General features: G+C 36.5%; 1 protein-coding gene across 1 annotated transcript in view; it reads right to left on the minus strand.

Moving 5' to 3' along the window:
- Positions 1-821: 821 nt before the first annotated feature.
- PPM1D (protein phosphatase, Mg2+/Mn2+ dependent 1D) overlaps positions 822-13479 on the minus strand; it is a 52823-nt gene continuing 40165 nt past the window's right edge. The window contains exons 4-6 of the mRNA XM_082440018.1: positions 12578-12768; positions 6539-6781; positions 822-2305 (exon numbers count right to left, since the gene is read on the minus strand). Coding sequence (XP_082296144.1) covers positions 1748-2305; positions 6539-6781; positions 12578-12768 — 992 coding nt within the window. The 3' untranslated portion in view covers positions 822-1747. The remainder of the gene's footprint in view (positions 2306-6538; positions 6782-12577; positions 12769-13479) is intronic.

Here is a 13479-nt window from a genome sequence, read left to right on the forward strand (position 1 = left end):
TATTTATTTGGCTGCATTGGGTCTTTGTTGCTGCACGCGGGCTTTCTCTCGTTGCGGCGAGTTGGGGCTACTCTTCATTGCGGTGTGTGGGCTTCTCATTGCAGTGGCTTCTCTTGTTGTGGAGCATGGGCTCTAGGCACGCAGGCTTCAGTAGTTGTGGCACATGGGCTCAGTAGTTGTGGCTCGCAGGCTCTAGAGCACAGGCTCAGTAGTTGTGGCGCACAGGCTTAGTTGCTCCGTGGCATGTCGGATCTTCCCAGATCAAGGCTCGAACCCATGTCCCCTGCACCGGCAGGCGGATTCTTAACCACTGTGCCACCAGGGAAGCCCTCAATTAATCCTCTTATGGAAAACTGGTGTGCTTCCAATTGCACAGTTCCTAGCATACTGTAGGTGCATGGTCAATGTTGAATGCATGGATTAACTCTTCAATGTCTCATTTAGAGTCCTGTTCTAAATTAATAAATTTAAAAAATTTCTCTTTGTAGAACAATTTATCACACCAAAACAACATACTCTTAGTATTTTGGTATTAGTTCCTTTTAGTTTTTTCTTATATTACCAAATAATAGTTTTATTCATTTTTAATTGCTATGTAATATTTCATCAAACTCTTATAAGCCATAACTGATCTAACCATACACTTATTATTGTATATTTAACCTGACTTGATGTACTCTAAGTTAAAATTAAAAAGTCAAGAGTGCAAAGATGAACATTACATGTATTTTAAGTTGTTACTCTAAAGATTGATCATGGCCTAACAAAAAGTTAATATATACCATTAAAACAAACCAATAACAAAAATCCAGCAACATCAGTAACAGTTCACTGATTTTATTAGATGAACAAACATGTCCATATAATCAATGAAAACCATCGGATATATAAAATAATTTAAGAAATGTTGGGAATTAGCAGCACCATCCGTTATTGACATAGCAAGAAAAACTTCACATATTTTATGCAAACACTAGAAGAGGCTATAACTACTTTTAAGACCTACTAATGCCACTGAATGTCTGGGATGATTGAGAAGGACATCTTTTTAGGCAAACCTACCTCCTTCTACTTCAAAGATTTGGTGAGCAAATCTGATGATTAATGTTTAGAAAAAATGCTACTGAATGAAATAGATACTGCATAGTATTTTAATTAGGACAAGGAGACTAAAACCCAGCTACTTTTGCATGGCTCAACACTTCTGCTTCTATGAAAAATTTAGTTCTGAATTATGAAATCAGAAATAAAGAATAATTTTTAAAACACTAGTTGTCTCTAAGAAACATTAAGTGGAACACAGGTCACTATGAAAATACATCACTTTTCCAGTTTGCTTCATAATTTACTTTAAAAAGTTGTGTAGTTTTCATCACAAGTGACTTATACAAATTTCTTAATAAGCATTTTTAAAAGTTTAAATGTATTTCTAAAATCTAATAGATTCTTTTGATTTTTTTTTTAAACCTTTAGCCCTGTTGTTACATTTACTGTGTATCAGAGTAAGAGACTGAGTTTGTGTGAAGGATACAAATTTACACACATTTTATAGCAACTTATAACCCTAACATCTACAAAATTCACATTTATAATACAAGCAAGTACAAGGCCAGGTTAAAACGGTTGAATTCCAAAAAGTCAAACTGTATACTATTTTTATCTTGTCCCCTTAAAAAAAGTTCAACTTCGGCACCAAATTCAAAAAGCCCTCTTAGAAGTTTGGAAAAAAAAAAATTCCAGATATATTTCAGCAAACACAAACAGTTTTTCTGTGCTGGTGAAGTAAAGGATTTCCAATTTTCTTCTGGCCCCTAAGTCTGCGTCGCATGGTAAGTTTAACAGAGTTCTTTCGCTGTGAGTTTGTGGGGAGGCTTGCAGGCTGAGCACCGCTACTTCGACTTAAACCATTTCGTCTATGCTTCTTCACAAGAGGGCCAGAGTTGGATTCTTCTAATGTCCTTTTGAAGTTTGTTGGAGGGGTTCTTTCAACTTCTTGAGCTTTCATTTGACCTGAGATCGACATCTTTAAATTTTTTTGGTCCACGATGGTGTTTGTTGAATTGGTAGGCACAAGGCCAACTGACAGGCTATTATTCAAAGAATCATGTATCCTTAAAGTCAGGGCTTTAGTGCAATTTTCTTCAAGTGGCTCTGGATCTTTTGAGGATATGACTGCAGCCTGGACATTCCCTCGAGCTATCTCAGCTGGGACTTCTAAATAATTCTCTGAGAAGGCATTACTACGAACAAGGGCAGGTATGTGGTCCTTCGAGTTCAGCCTTGGCCATGGGTCCTCCTCCAGTGACTGAAAAACAAGAAGGTAAACCAAGTAAGAACTAATTTATCCTAGAATTCAGCTTAACCATTGGGGAAATGAAAAGATTTCATTAGAATAAGTGACAAATTTGTTTATTTGGGGGGTTTATTTCCTACTTTCTATATTTTAATTTCTGAATATTCAGTAGTGTAGAAAATGTGAAGTGCAACATTAAAGCAACTCAGTCATAATGGAAATTCAGATTGTTGCTTTGCACCCATCTCCCAAACACTAGATGCTGTTCCGTTATTTGAGAAAACAGGACATATGGGAATGTACTGAGTATGGCTGGGGCAACTTTCAAAGATATAAATGAGGGCTTCCCTGGTGGCACAGTGGTTAAGAATCCACCTGCCAATGAAGGGGACACAGGTTCGAGCCCTGGTCTGGGAAGATCCCACATCTTAGTTGCCACGGAGCAACTAAGCCCATGAGCCACAACTACTGAGCCTGTGCTCTAGAGCCTGCAAGCCACAACCACTGAGCCCACGCGCCACAACTACTGAAGCCTGCACGCCTAGAGCCCGTGCTCTGCAACAAGAGAAGCCACCACAAACGAGAAGCCCACGCGCCACAACAAAGAGTAGCCCCCGCTCGCCGCAACTAGAGAAAGCCTGCACACAGCAACGAAGACCCAACACAGCCAAAAGTAAATAAATAAAATAAATTTATTTAAAAAAAAAGATGTAAGTGAAAATCATATGGAAACTTTCAGGTATTGTTTTTTAAAAAGCTTCACAGGAAGTTCAGATATGCACCACTCCTTTAGGTGCAGTGCCTCAGATCTATATGTATTCAGAATATCTTCCCATCTCCAGACAGATAAGAACATTCTTCCTATCAAATACAAATCTTCCAGTATAATATTTTAGAAAATCATTGTTTTAATACTTTCTCAAGTATAAATTTTAAGCATAAATACTATCTCTTGCCCAAGTGTGTAACATTTCCCTCAATCATTTCCTCTCTCAATCAAATCAAATTTATTAAAATAGTAATATATTCTGAAGAGCCCAAGTAAACCATTTTGTAGAATGGTAAACAAAGACGTATTATCTGGTCACCCTCTGATATAAAATCCCCTAGGAATAAACGCCTTTCGAGAAAGTGCTCTATAAAAAAGCATATTTATAAAACTAATGTTCCCTTCAACGTTTCTAGAATTAAAAAGAAAAAGGGAAATTGAAGCAATCAAAAGCATTTCAATTTAACCATGTAACATGAACAATACTTTACTGAAAAAAAATTAACTTTAGGTCCAATGGAGGCTAGAGATGAGAAACCCTAAAGTTCCTAATTTGGTACTGCCCCAAATAGAATGCTGCTACCTTTTTTTTTTTTTTTTAAACTAAGAATATATTCTTCCTTTCTGGGGTCATTGGCTCATTTATTTATTTTACACTACATGGTTTACTGAAAGCCCAATTCTTATCTGTTTTAACACTGACTAGATGTTGGGCAGCAACCTTATTTCAAAATACCAGTGTTGAGAACGGATAACAGGACAGTCTCTGTTCTAGAATATTTACATCTGGCTTTCAATAATATCAACAACAACTTGTCTGTGAATTTATCCCCTCTACATTAGGTTGATTCCAATGCCTACTACCCTGATCACAAGCATGTTCTGACTGACCACAGAAAACTATATCTAGTCATTAGTAATTTTTGACTAAAAGTTCATCTTGGTTTAATATAGAAAAAGGATTTGCAACAAGACCAGGCAGCAGATAAATTCTGTAGACAGAAGGCTTCCTACTACCAAACAAGCACATCACTAATTTAGGCACAAGAAGAAAGGTACTAATCAAGCCACTTACAGAAATAGAACATATTGCTCTAGTTTATGCAACAATGCTAGACATTAGATGGAATTCCTTTACAAAAGAAAAACAATGGGATGATGTCAGAGTTAACGCAATTTATTGTAATTTCTGCTGTGCTGTGTCTTTTTAAATTCACAAATTATTATTCTGATACCACAGGTGCACGGCTTTTCTTCCCCCACTTTTTCCTTGAACTTTTCCTTCTCTTTTTATTGGCATTCTGTGGGAATACATTGCATCCGTCAGCTCAGGCAACTGCCTAGACTTCTTAGACTCATCCCAGATTAATTACTACTGTGTTGCTAAGCCTTCTTACCTGCTCATAAAACACTTGTGATATTGACAGGTTACGTCCTAAAAACTCACACTTTAAAAGTTTCACTACTTCAGAGATCGGCTTTCTTGAGAGCTCCATATATTTTACAATCCAACAGTAAACAACTAATTACAAATTGTGCCTAGAACACAACTGAAACTAAGTGTTAATCCTCTGGAAGAACTCTTTTCCTCATTCCTCCTTCCTATAGCTCTTGGCTTATTTAAAAAACAGCTAAATTTAGTTTTGCCCTAAAGAAAGGATAAAGAAATCTGTGCCATAGTAATATATCACAAACAGAAGTATTTCTACTATATCTGTCCGAAAACAAAGATTTGACTACCGATTTAGCTTACGATTCAAACAGAAGTTCACATGTCTATAGATAGATAACCTAGTCTCAAGTGCCTAGTCTAAATGTGGGTAGGTCTTAAAAACCATTCAAAATCAATCAAAATGTCATTTATATCTAGATGTTACTAAACATAGGACTATTGTAACAATGAAATACATCAGAGATAGTTGTGAGTAGCCATGGTTAAGATAAACAAAACAAAACACAATCTTTGGGGCAGAGATTTGTCTTTATTTACTTGTTAGGCCAGAGCCAACAATACTGATTGTCCTGAATGGCTCTAAATATTCTTTCATATTTAGGTGGGGCCAGATGGTTAACAAACAACCACGCCTACATATAAGTCAGTGTATACATAAATCTCCTAAGCTTTACTTTAGTAAAATTGTTAGATTATTATTTTTCAGAATTTTGAAATATGTTTTAAAAATTATTTCTAGGTGCAATTTATGTACAATTTTACTAATGCCAATCCACAGACGGCAATAAGTTTTGAGATCAATATTAAGAGTATTTATTCCTATCACAGTATCCTCTATCCCCTCATCCTTACCTCCACCTTAAGGCCTCCTTCTCTGTACTGCCTAAAGTTCAGTTATTCAAATACAAACACATTAGGAAACACGAAAGTAATGAATACATTCAAATACAGAAACCAGCGAATTCTCAAATGAACATAAGCTCCTTCATAACACTCAAAAGAGAATGAAGAGACTTTAAAAGATTTCAATCTGCATTATTATTCAAGAGTTTTCAAAGCAAAGAAAGCTTTGACAAGAAATTCTTTTAAGAAAATAAGCACAAAATATTAATTTGTCAATTTCTAAATGAAGACTCCATGTAAGGAAAATTAAGTTGCCATATATATAGTGAAGTAAACGATAGGAAAGCGGTAATAGTAAACTTCCACGTACTCCATATAGGATCACAATACCCAAAATTAAATAAATTCTTTGTACTGTGTAGCTTTGAACATCTTAAAAAACTACCCGAATACACAACATAAAATTCCACTGTGTTTCCCATTTTAATGGTCATTCTTCTGAAAGCACATTCTCAGAAGGCCAGGTATATCAAAAGTTATCGATATTACTAATTATTAGCAGGAAAAAATTGGGACGAAATCAGAAAAAGGGAAATACAGTAGCATTTAAACTTGTTTATTTCACAGCACATCTTAAATTCATTCAATATTAATATGGATAAGAAATAGGAATGATGTTTCTTATCCATGTTACTAGATAACCAGTTCTAAAGTCTGATATCCTAAGGTCCAGTTCAGTCTTGATTCTGTATGATCTTATTCAAACTGCTCAATATCTCAGTCATATTATCTATAAAATGGAATAACATCTGCACTATTTAGCTTTCAGGGTTATGAGGTTCAAATGAAATACCACATATGGAAGTGCATCACAAAAAATGCTTAAAAACTTTCATACTATCAGAAGGGAATCAGTAAGTTCCAAATATTAATATGGTTAATATTCTTCAGGGGGCATATCTAATCACTTTTCTATTAGGTGCTCTACATACAGCTGGCATTCAGTATAGTACCTATGTGCAGATGGCCTACTGACAGTAAGTTACATGACAAAGATCTATCACTTTCTTGACTGTAGCTCAAATCCAAAATTCTATTATATAAAGAATCTGAAAACTGTTTTCAGGTAATACTAACCAGAGAAATTCTATTACAACTTAAATACTAGAGAACTGTGTACCTTGACTGGTGGTGTAGAACACGGAGAAGGAGTCATCACGCAGGTTTCTTGACTATTATAGGAAGGGCTATCAGTCAGGTTCAGATAGAGCTCGTCTTCATTGGTGAAATCTCCCTGAGTGCCCACTCCTGGAGAGATGCAGATTACTATGGCACTAGTATTATCTGCTCGAAGCATACGCTGCCTCCAGCGGCCTAGAGCTCGATTCACAAGCATTTTGGCACAAGACTGTCCATGCTCACCCTGTATTTAAAAGAATAAGAAGGAAGATAACAACTCAGACCTTGTTGCCACGACACCTGTAGCAAATGAAAAATCACGTGTTCAACATGGCCTACATAAATAATTAAAATTTCAAACTTTATCCACAAACCCATAACTATGCTAAAACAGTATTGCTCTAAATTAAAAAAAATACTAAGACAAGGTCTTATCCTGGGGTTAAATTTCACCTGTATTTTTATCTTTTTGGTAGCAAGAAACTTGATCTTCATTGTAAACTTACTTAGGAAAAGTTATACAGAAGTTATCTAAAAAAGGGAAGTAAACATCAAGTTATTATAGATAAACAATTCACAAATGAAATAATCACACACGGCAAAAAAAACTCATTGCAAAGGGCCAATTTCCTCCTAAAATAAGAGCTTCTGCAAATCAAAGACAATCCCAACATAAAAACTGTCAAAGGATATGAACAAAATTCAGAGACAAGGAAATAAAAATGGTCATTAAATATATGTATACATATTGACATATATATATATACATACATAGATATATGTATATATTGACATATATATACATACATAGATACATACACACATAGCCATTTATAGATATATAAATGGCTAATGTCACTCATATGAAGAAAAAAGCAATACAATAAGTGGTTATAGTATAGAGATCAAATACATACAAACAGAAAGAGTAAAAAACAAAACAAAAAAAAATTAAATGAACTTGTGTTATACAAATAAATGTGGCTTGGAATAAAACTTACAGCATCATACATGGATTTAATAACTGCTAAGTTTCAAAGAACAGAAAAGAAAATGATGTGCTCCAGAAAAGAACTACTTATCTTAAAAAATACCTCTAGAAATAACTGAATAATGAAAATGAGTGGAAATGTTTGAAAAAGAAATGTGTCATGAACTATAAGGGGAAAAAATTTTTAATTAATATGTTACTTTATGTAATGTAATAAAATATATTAATGTCACAGGGAGCTCAGCTCGGTGCTCTGTAGTGACCTAGATGGATAGGATTGTGGGATGGGAGGGAGGTCCAAGAGGGAGGGGATATATGTATACATATAGCTGACTCACTTCATTGTACAGGAGAAACTAACACAACATTGTAAAACAACTATACCCTAATTTTAAAAATACATATATTAATGTATTATAAGTACAAAATATTAATGTACTATAATGTATATATAATGTACTACCGTACTATAAGCACTTTATTAAAAAATATATAACATATATGTCATTTAACTGTCAGCTATATACCTCAAGTTTATATATTGAAACCGGATAAAGAACTGGGCTTTTTTCATTCTTTCCTTGGGAAACAGGGAATCATTTTTATTTGGGATTGCCTGATCTTGGTCATATTACAGTATTCCAACACATTAATGATGGCAAACTGCAAAAATCTCCTCTCAGCTGCTTTAAAATGTTAATATTAAGCCATCCTTTCATTCGCAAGAAAAGTACCACTTTGTAAAGATGTTTTTAAACATTGCTTTTTCCCCCCCTTTCTAATATGAAAAAATATGCACTTCACGATTGATGAAAGGCAGCATTAAGCTGTAATTCATGAATCTATTACGTTCCCCAGCGTACATGTTGCACCACTCTCCAAACACTAGCTCACTGAGAACTCACTGAAGGACTCCTTTACCTTTCACTTTCTCAGTGTGCCTGTTTCCCTCCCAGCAAAGCTCCATAAAAAAGAAATCTACATAAGCCATTTCTACTACCTTACTTGCATTTTCCCTCAGCTCACGGATTCTGTTAACTTGGGCCCCCCTTAATACTGTGTCCTTTTCTTCCACCCTACTGTCTCACGAGGTGATGTCATAAATTGTCACAGCTTTAACTCCCGTTAACACTGAAGTTAGCATTTCCAGGCATTGCCTTTCAGTAACTGCCTACTGAAAATATCTATCTAGATGAACCAAAGGCACGTCCTATTCAACACGCCTATATGAATTATCCCTCCCTCCCCCCAAAATAATGTGTTTCTTCTTGATAACAGCTTCCAGCCACCACTAAGAAATTTGGGTGTCATAATATTCTCCCTCCTTAAAACCCAAGTTCTGTCAGTTCTACCACTTATGTATTTTTTTTAACGTCTACATTTCTATTTACTTACTTATTTACTTATTTATTTATGGCTGTGTTGGGTCTCCATTGCTGTGTGCGGGCTTTCGTTGCAGCGAGCGGGGGCTACTCTTCATTGCGGTGCGTGGGCTGCTTATTGCGGTGGCTTCTTTTGTTGTGGAGCACGGGTTATAGGTGCGTGGGCTTCAGTAGTTGTGGCACATGGGCTCAGTAGTTGTGGCTCGCGGGCTCTAGAGCTCAGGCTCAGTAGTTGTGGTGCATGGGCTTAGTTGCTCCGCGGCATGTGGGATCTTCTGGGACCAGGGCTCGAACCCGTGTCCCCTGCATTGACAGACGGACTCTTAACCACTGCGCCACCAGGGGAGTCCCATATTTCTTTTTTGCTTGTATGTGCTTATGTTTTTTTTTTCTTTTTTTTCTTTAATCCATTGCTGCTTTAGATCAAACGTGCAAAAATTTTCATTTGGAACATAACAGCAGCTTCCAAAGAGGAAGTCTAATAGATCCAATCAGGATCAAATCAGGGACTTCCCTGGTGGTCCAGTGGTTAAGACTCTGCACTCCCAATGCAGGGGGCCGGGGTTCTATCCCTGGTCAGGGAACTAGATCCCACAAGCTGCAACTAAAGATCCTGAGTGCCACAACTAAGACCGGGTGCAGCCAAATAAATAAATAAATAAATAAATATTTTTAAAAAAATTAAAATCAGGACTTCCCTGGTGGTGCAGTGGTTAAGAATCCGCCTGTCAATGCAGGGGACACGGGTTGGAGCCCTGGTCCGGGAAGATCCCACATGCCGTGGAGCAACTAAGCCCATGCGCCAACAACTACTGAGCTTGCGCTCTAGAGCCCATGAGACACAACTACTGAGCCCACATGCCACAACTACTGAAGCCCTCATGCCTAGAGCCCATGCTCTGCAACAAGAGAAGCCACCACAATGAGAAGCCCGTGCACCACAATGAAGAGTTGCCCCCACTCACTGCAACTAGAGAAAGCCCACGGGCAGCAACAAAGACCCAAGGGAGCCATTATTTAATTAATTAATTAATAAAACTAAAATAAAATTAGATACTGTCAATAGGAATCAACATGTGAACAGAGGCAGAGACAGACCTTATAAATATGATTCCATTCATCAAAATTCACCTTTTCTCAGGGATTCTTCACCAATCACTCACTGCTGACACCCATTCTCTTTCATTGCCAACTTTGCATCAGTTTAATTTAGTAAGGGGCGAGACGTTTTTCCTACACCTCCTAATAAATAGAATTCTCACATCCATTATCATCTGCCCTCTATTCCACCCTGCCATGAGTATGCTTTCTAAAATGCGTATCGAAAATGCAGCTTTTCAATACTCTCCACTACCTGACTATTAAGACTTAACTTCATAACAGACCATTCAAAACCTTTTTGCCTCCTGTCTTCCAATCACATCAAGTTACTTGTGAAACCTGAATGTGCTGTACTTGTCTCTTCTCTCTGACTTTACACATTCTATTTCTTTGCCTGGAAAGCTTCACTCTCCTCCCTTCATCTCTACCTGGTAAATTCAACTCCACCTATAAGACCTGCTCAAATACCACTCTCATCCATGAAACTTCCTTATGCAGTCCTCACAAGTTTCCTATCTTCTCCCTCTCAGTTCTCAACACTTGTTCTAAATATTGTTAGATGAATGCTTCCTTCAATACTCATTCTAAAACACTTAGGTGTTTATGAATAGGTTCTCCCAACCCAATAAAACTGGCTTTTGGCCTCATCATGCCACTGAAATGTTTCTCTCTTTCTCTTTCATCATTAAAGAATTCTAAATCCAATAGACATGGGAATTCCCTGGCAGTCCAGTAGTTAGGACTCCGCTCTTTCACAGCCGAGGGCCCAGGTTTGATCCCTGGTAGGGGAGCTAAGATCCTGCAAGCAGGCGTGGCAAACAAACAAACAAACAAAATCCAATAGACAAAATAGTCTTTATTTTATTTAATCTTTCTTTTACATCTGACATCACTGACCAAATGCATCATGCTAGCCCCAAGTTTGTAAAATTGAATAGATACATGACTCTTATCTTTAGACAACTCACAATCAAATGGTACTGATAGCTATCTATATATCCTATTGGTAATACTATGGTAAATGCTGAGCAAGGACCATATTCTATTTATCTTTGCTTCCTTTGTACCTAGTGCCTAACATGTTAGTTGAGGGAATGAATGGAGACAATTTAATTCAAGTTCTTTCATGTTGCCTCCTTATGGCCCCAAAATATAGCTTTACCATTCCTCCCATCTTAGAAAAAGATCATCTTTTCCAAGGAGCCATTGATTCCAGTTACTTCGATGTGCTCTGGACCTTCATTCCATCAATATCCCTTATTTCTCTTGTTCTGTCAATCTTTCTTGTAAGACTATAAAACTGCTTTCAAGACCCTCACTATCTTTTCAAGCTAACAATGGCATATTCCCTTGTCTTCCTGAACACTCTCTACATCTATTTCCTAGGCTCACAAAGTACTGTTTCATCATCACTCCAATCTGCTAGCTAATGCCCTCATCACTTCAACCGAAACTCTTCATCCTTGAAGGTCACTAATAATAAAAGGTCCTAAATGTAAAACCCAATACCCTGTTTTCATCCATCTGCCTCTACTTCTTTGTAGAATTTGACATTGCTGGCTACTACTCCAAAACACTCTCTTTCCTTGCCTTCAATAACACTGCACTTTCCCAAATCTCCTTACTTTGTCATTGCTCAGAATGAAGATCAATTTTTAAGCAAGCCAGGAAGGAAAGAAAAGAATTTTCTCATTGATGGTTGTTTCTAGGTTTGCAATTGACTAAAACAATATAGGTGACATAGAGTTACCACATGACCCAGGAGTTCCACTCCTACGTAGATACCTGAGAGATCTGAAAACATGTCCACACAAAAACTTGTACATGAATGTTAAGAGCAGCATCATTCAAAATAGCCAAAAAGTGGAAACAACTCAAGTACCCATTGACTGATGAATGGATGGATAAATAAAATGTTATATATCCATCAATGGAAAATTATTCAGCCATAAAGAGGAATAAAGTACTGATACAAGCAACATGAATGAAACTTGAAGACATTATGCTTAAGTGAAAGAAGTCAGACACAAAAGGCCACATATTGTATGATCTCATTTATATGAAATATGCAAAACAGGCAAATACATAGAGAGAAAAAAAAATTAGTGGTTGCCAGGGAATAGGGGTGATAGTGAATGACTGCTAATGGTTATGGGGTTTGTTGGGGGCAGTGATGAAATGTTCTGGAATTAGTGTTGAGAGTTACGTAACTTTGAGAATATCCTAAGAACCACTGACCTGAATACTTTAAAAAGGTAAATTTTATGGAATGTGAATTATATCTCAATTTATAAAAAGAAGGATTGGTGAGGGTTCCATAGGCCAGGAAGTCAAGGGCTGCTCATAATGAAGTCAGTGGTTGTATGTTTTGTTATCTAGTTTCATTCATCTATTTCCTGTCTTGTTCCCCTAATAAGCTGCAGAAATCTATATTTTACTTTCTTCTACAGCCAGGGCAAATGCAAAAATCTACTCAAGGTGAACATCCTTAGTTCATATTCAAGACCCCTGACAAAAGTACCAGAACAATGTGTAGATAATAATATCGAATTGAGTTACTTCTCACCGTCAAGTATTTTTTCTCCTCTTGGTCCTGGCACATTGAGATGGCATCTTGAGGTGGAATCATATTCCAAAGTCCATCACTCCCCAAGATAATATACTTGTGCTTCTGGGGATCAAGAGTATGGACACTTGTGTCTGGTTCAGGTGACACCACAAACTCACCACTGAAGAAATCATAGCTCCACAAATCACCTGGGGAGCAGGAGGCAGAAAAAGCAAGAAGTATTATTTGCAAGCTAGTAGTATCACATCAACAGATTAAAGAAGAAAATCTACATGTTCATCTCAACAGATGCAGAAAAGCATTTGATAACATTCAAAATCCATTCATGATTTAAAAAAAAAAAAAACTTCTTAGCAAACTAGAAATTTGAAAAGGTAACTCCCTTATAAACCTGATAAAAGTATGCCTTCTATCACCACTTCTCTTCCAATTCTATACAAGGGATCCTTCTCAACACAGTAAGATAATAAAAATAAATGATATGTGTGAATTGGAACAGAGAAAATAAAACTATCATTACTTGAAGATAATTTTATTTCTACATGGGAAACCAAAAAGAAATTAGATAAATTATCAGAACAGGAACACTTAGCAAGGTTGTTAAATACAAACCCAATATATAAAAGTCAGCTGCATCTCTATATAATAGCAAGAAAGAGAAAATGTAAAATTTTAAACAATTCCATTTACAATAGTGAACCAAATATCAGGTACTGAGAAATTTAACAAAAGGTGTGCAAATCTTTTATGGACAAGATTATACAATTAGATTCCAAAGACTATCTAAATAAATGGGGAAATAAACTATAATCAAAGATAGGAGGAGTCAACATTATGAAGATGTTAATTCTTCCAAAAATAACCTATAATGTCAATGTAATTCCATCCAAAATCCCAAA

The sequence above is a fragment of the Balaenoptera physalus genome (assembly GCF_965194825.1).
Source record: "Balaenoptera physalus genome assembly, chromosome: 20".
Taxonomy (NCBI): Eukaryota; Metazoa; Chordata; class Mammalia; order Artiodactyla; family Balaenopteridae; genus Balaenoptera; species Balaenoptera physalus.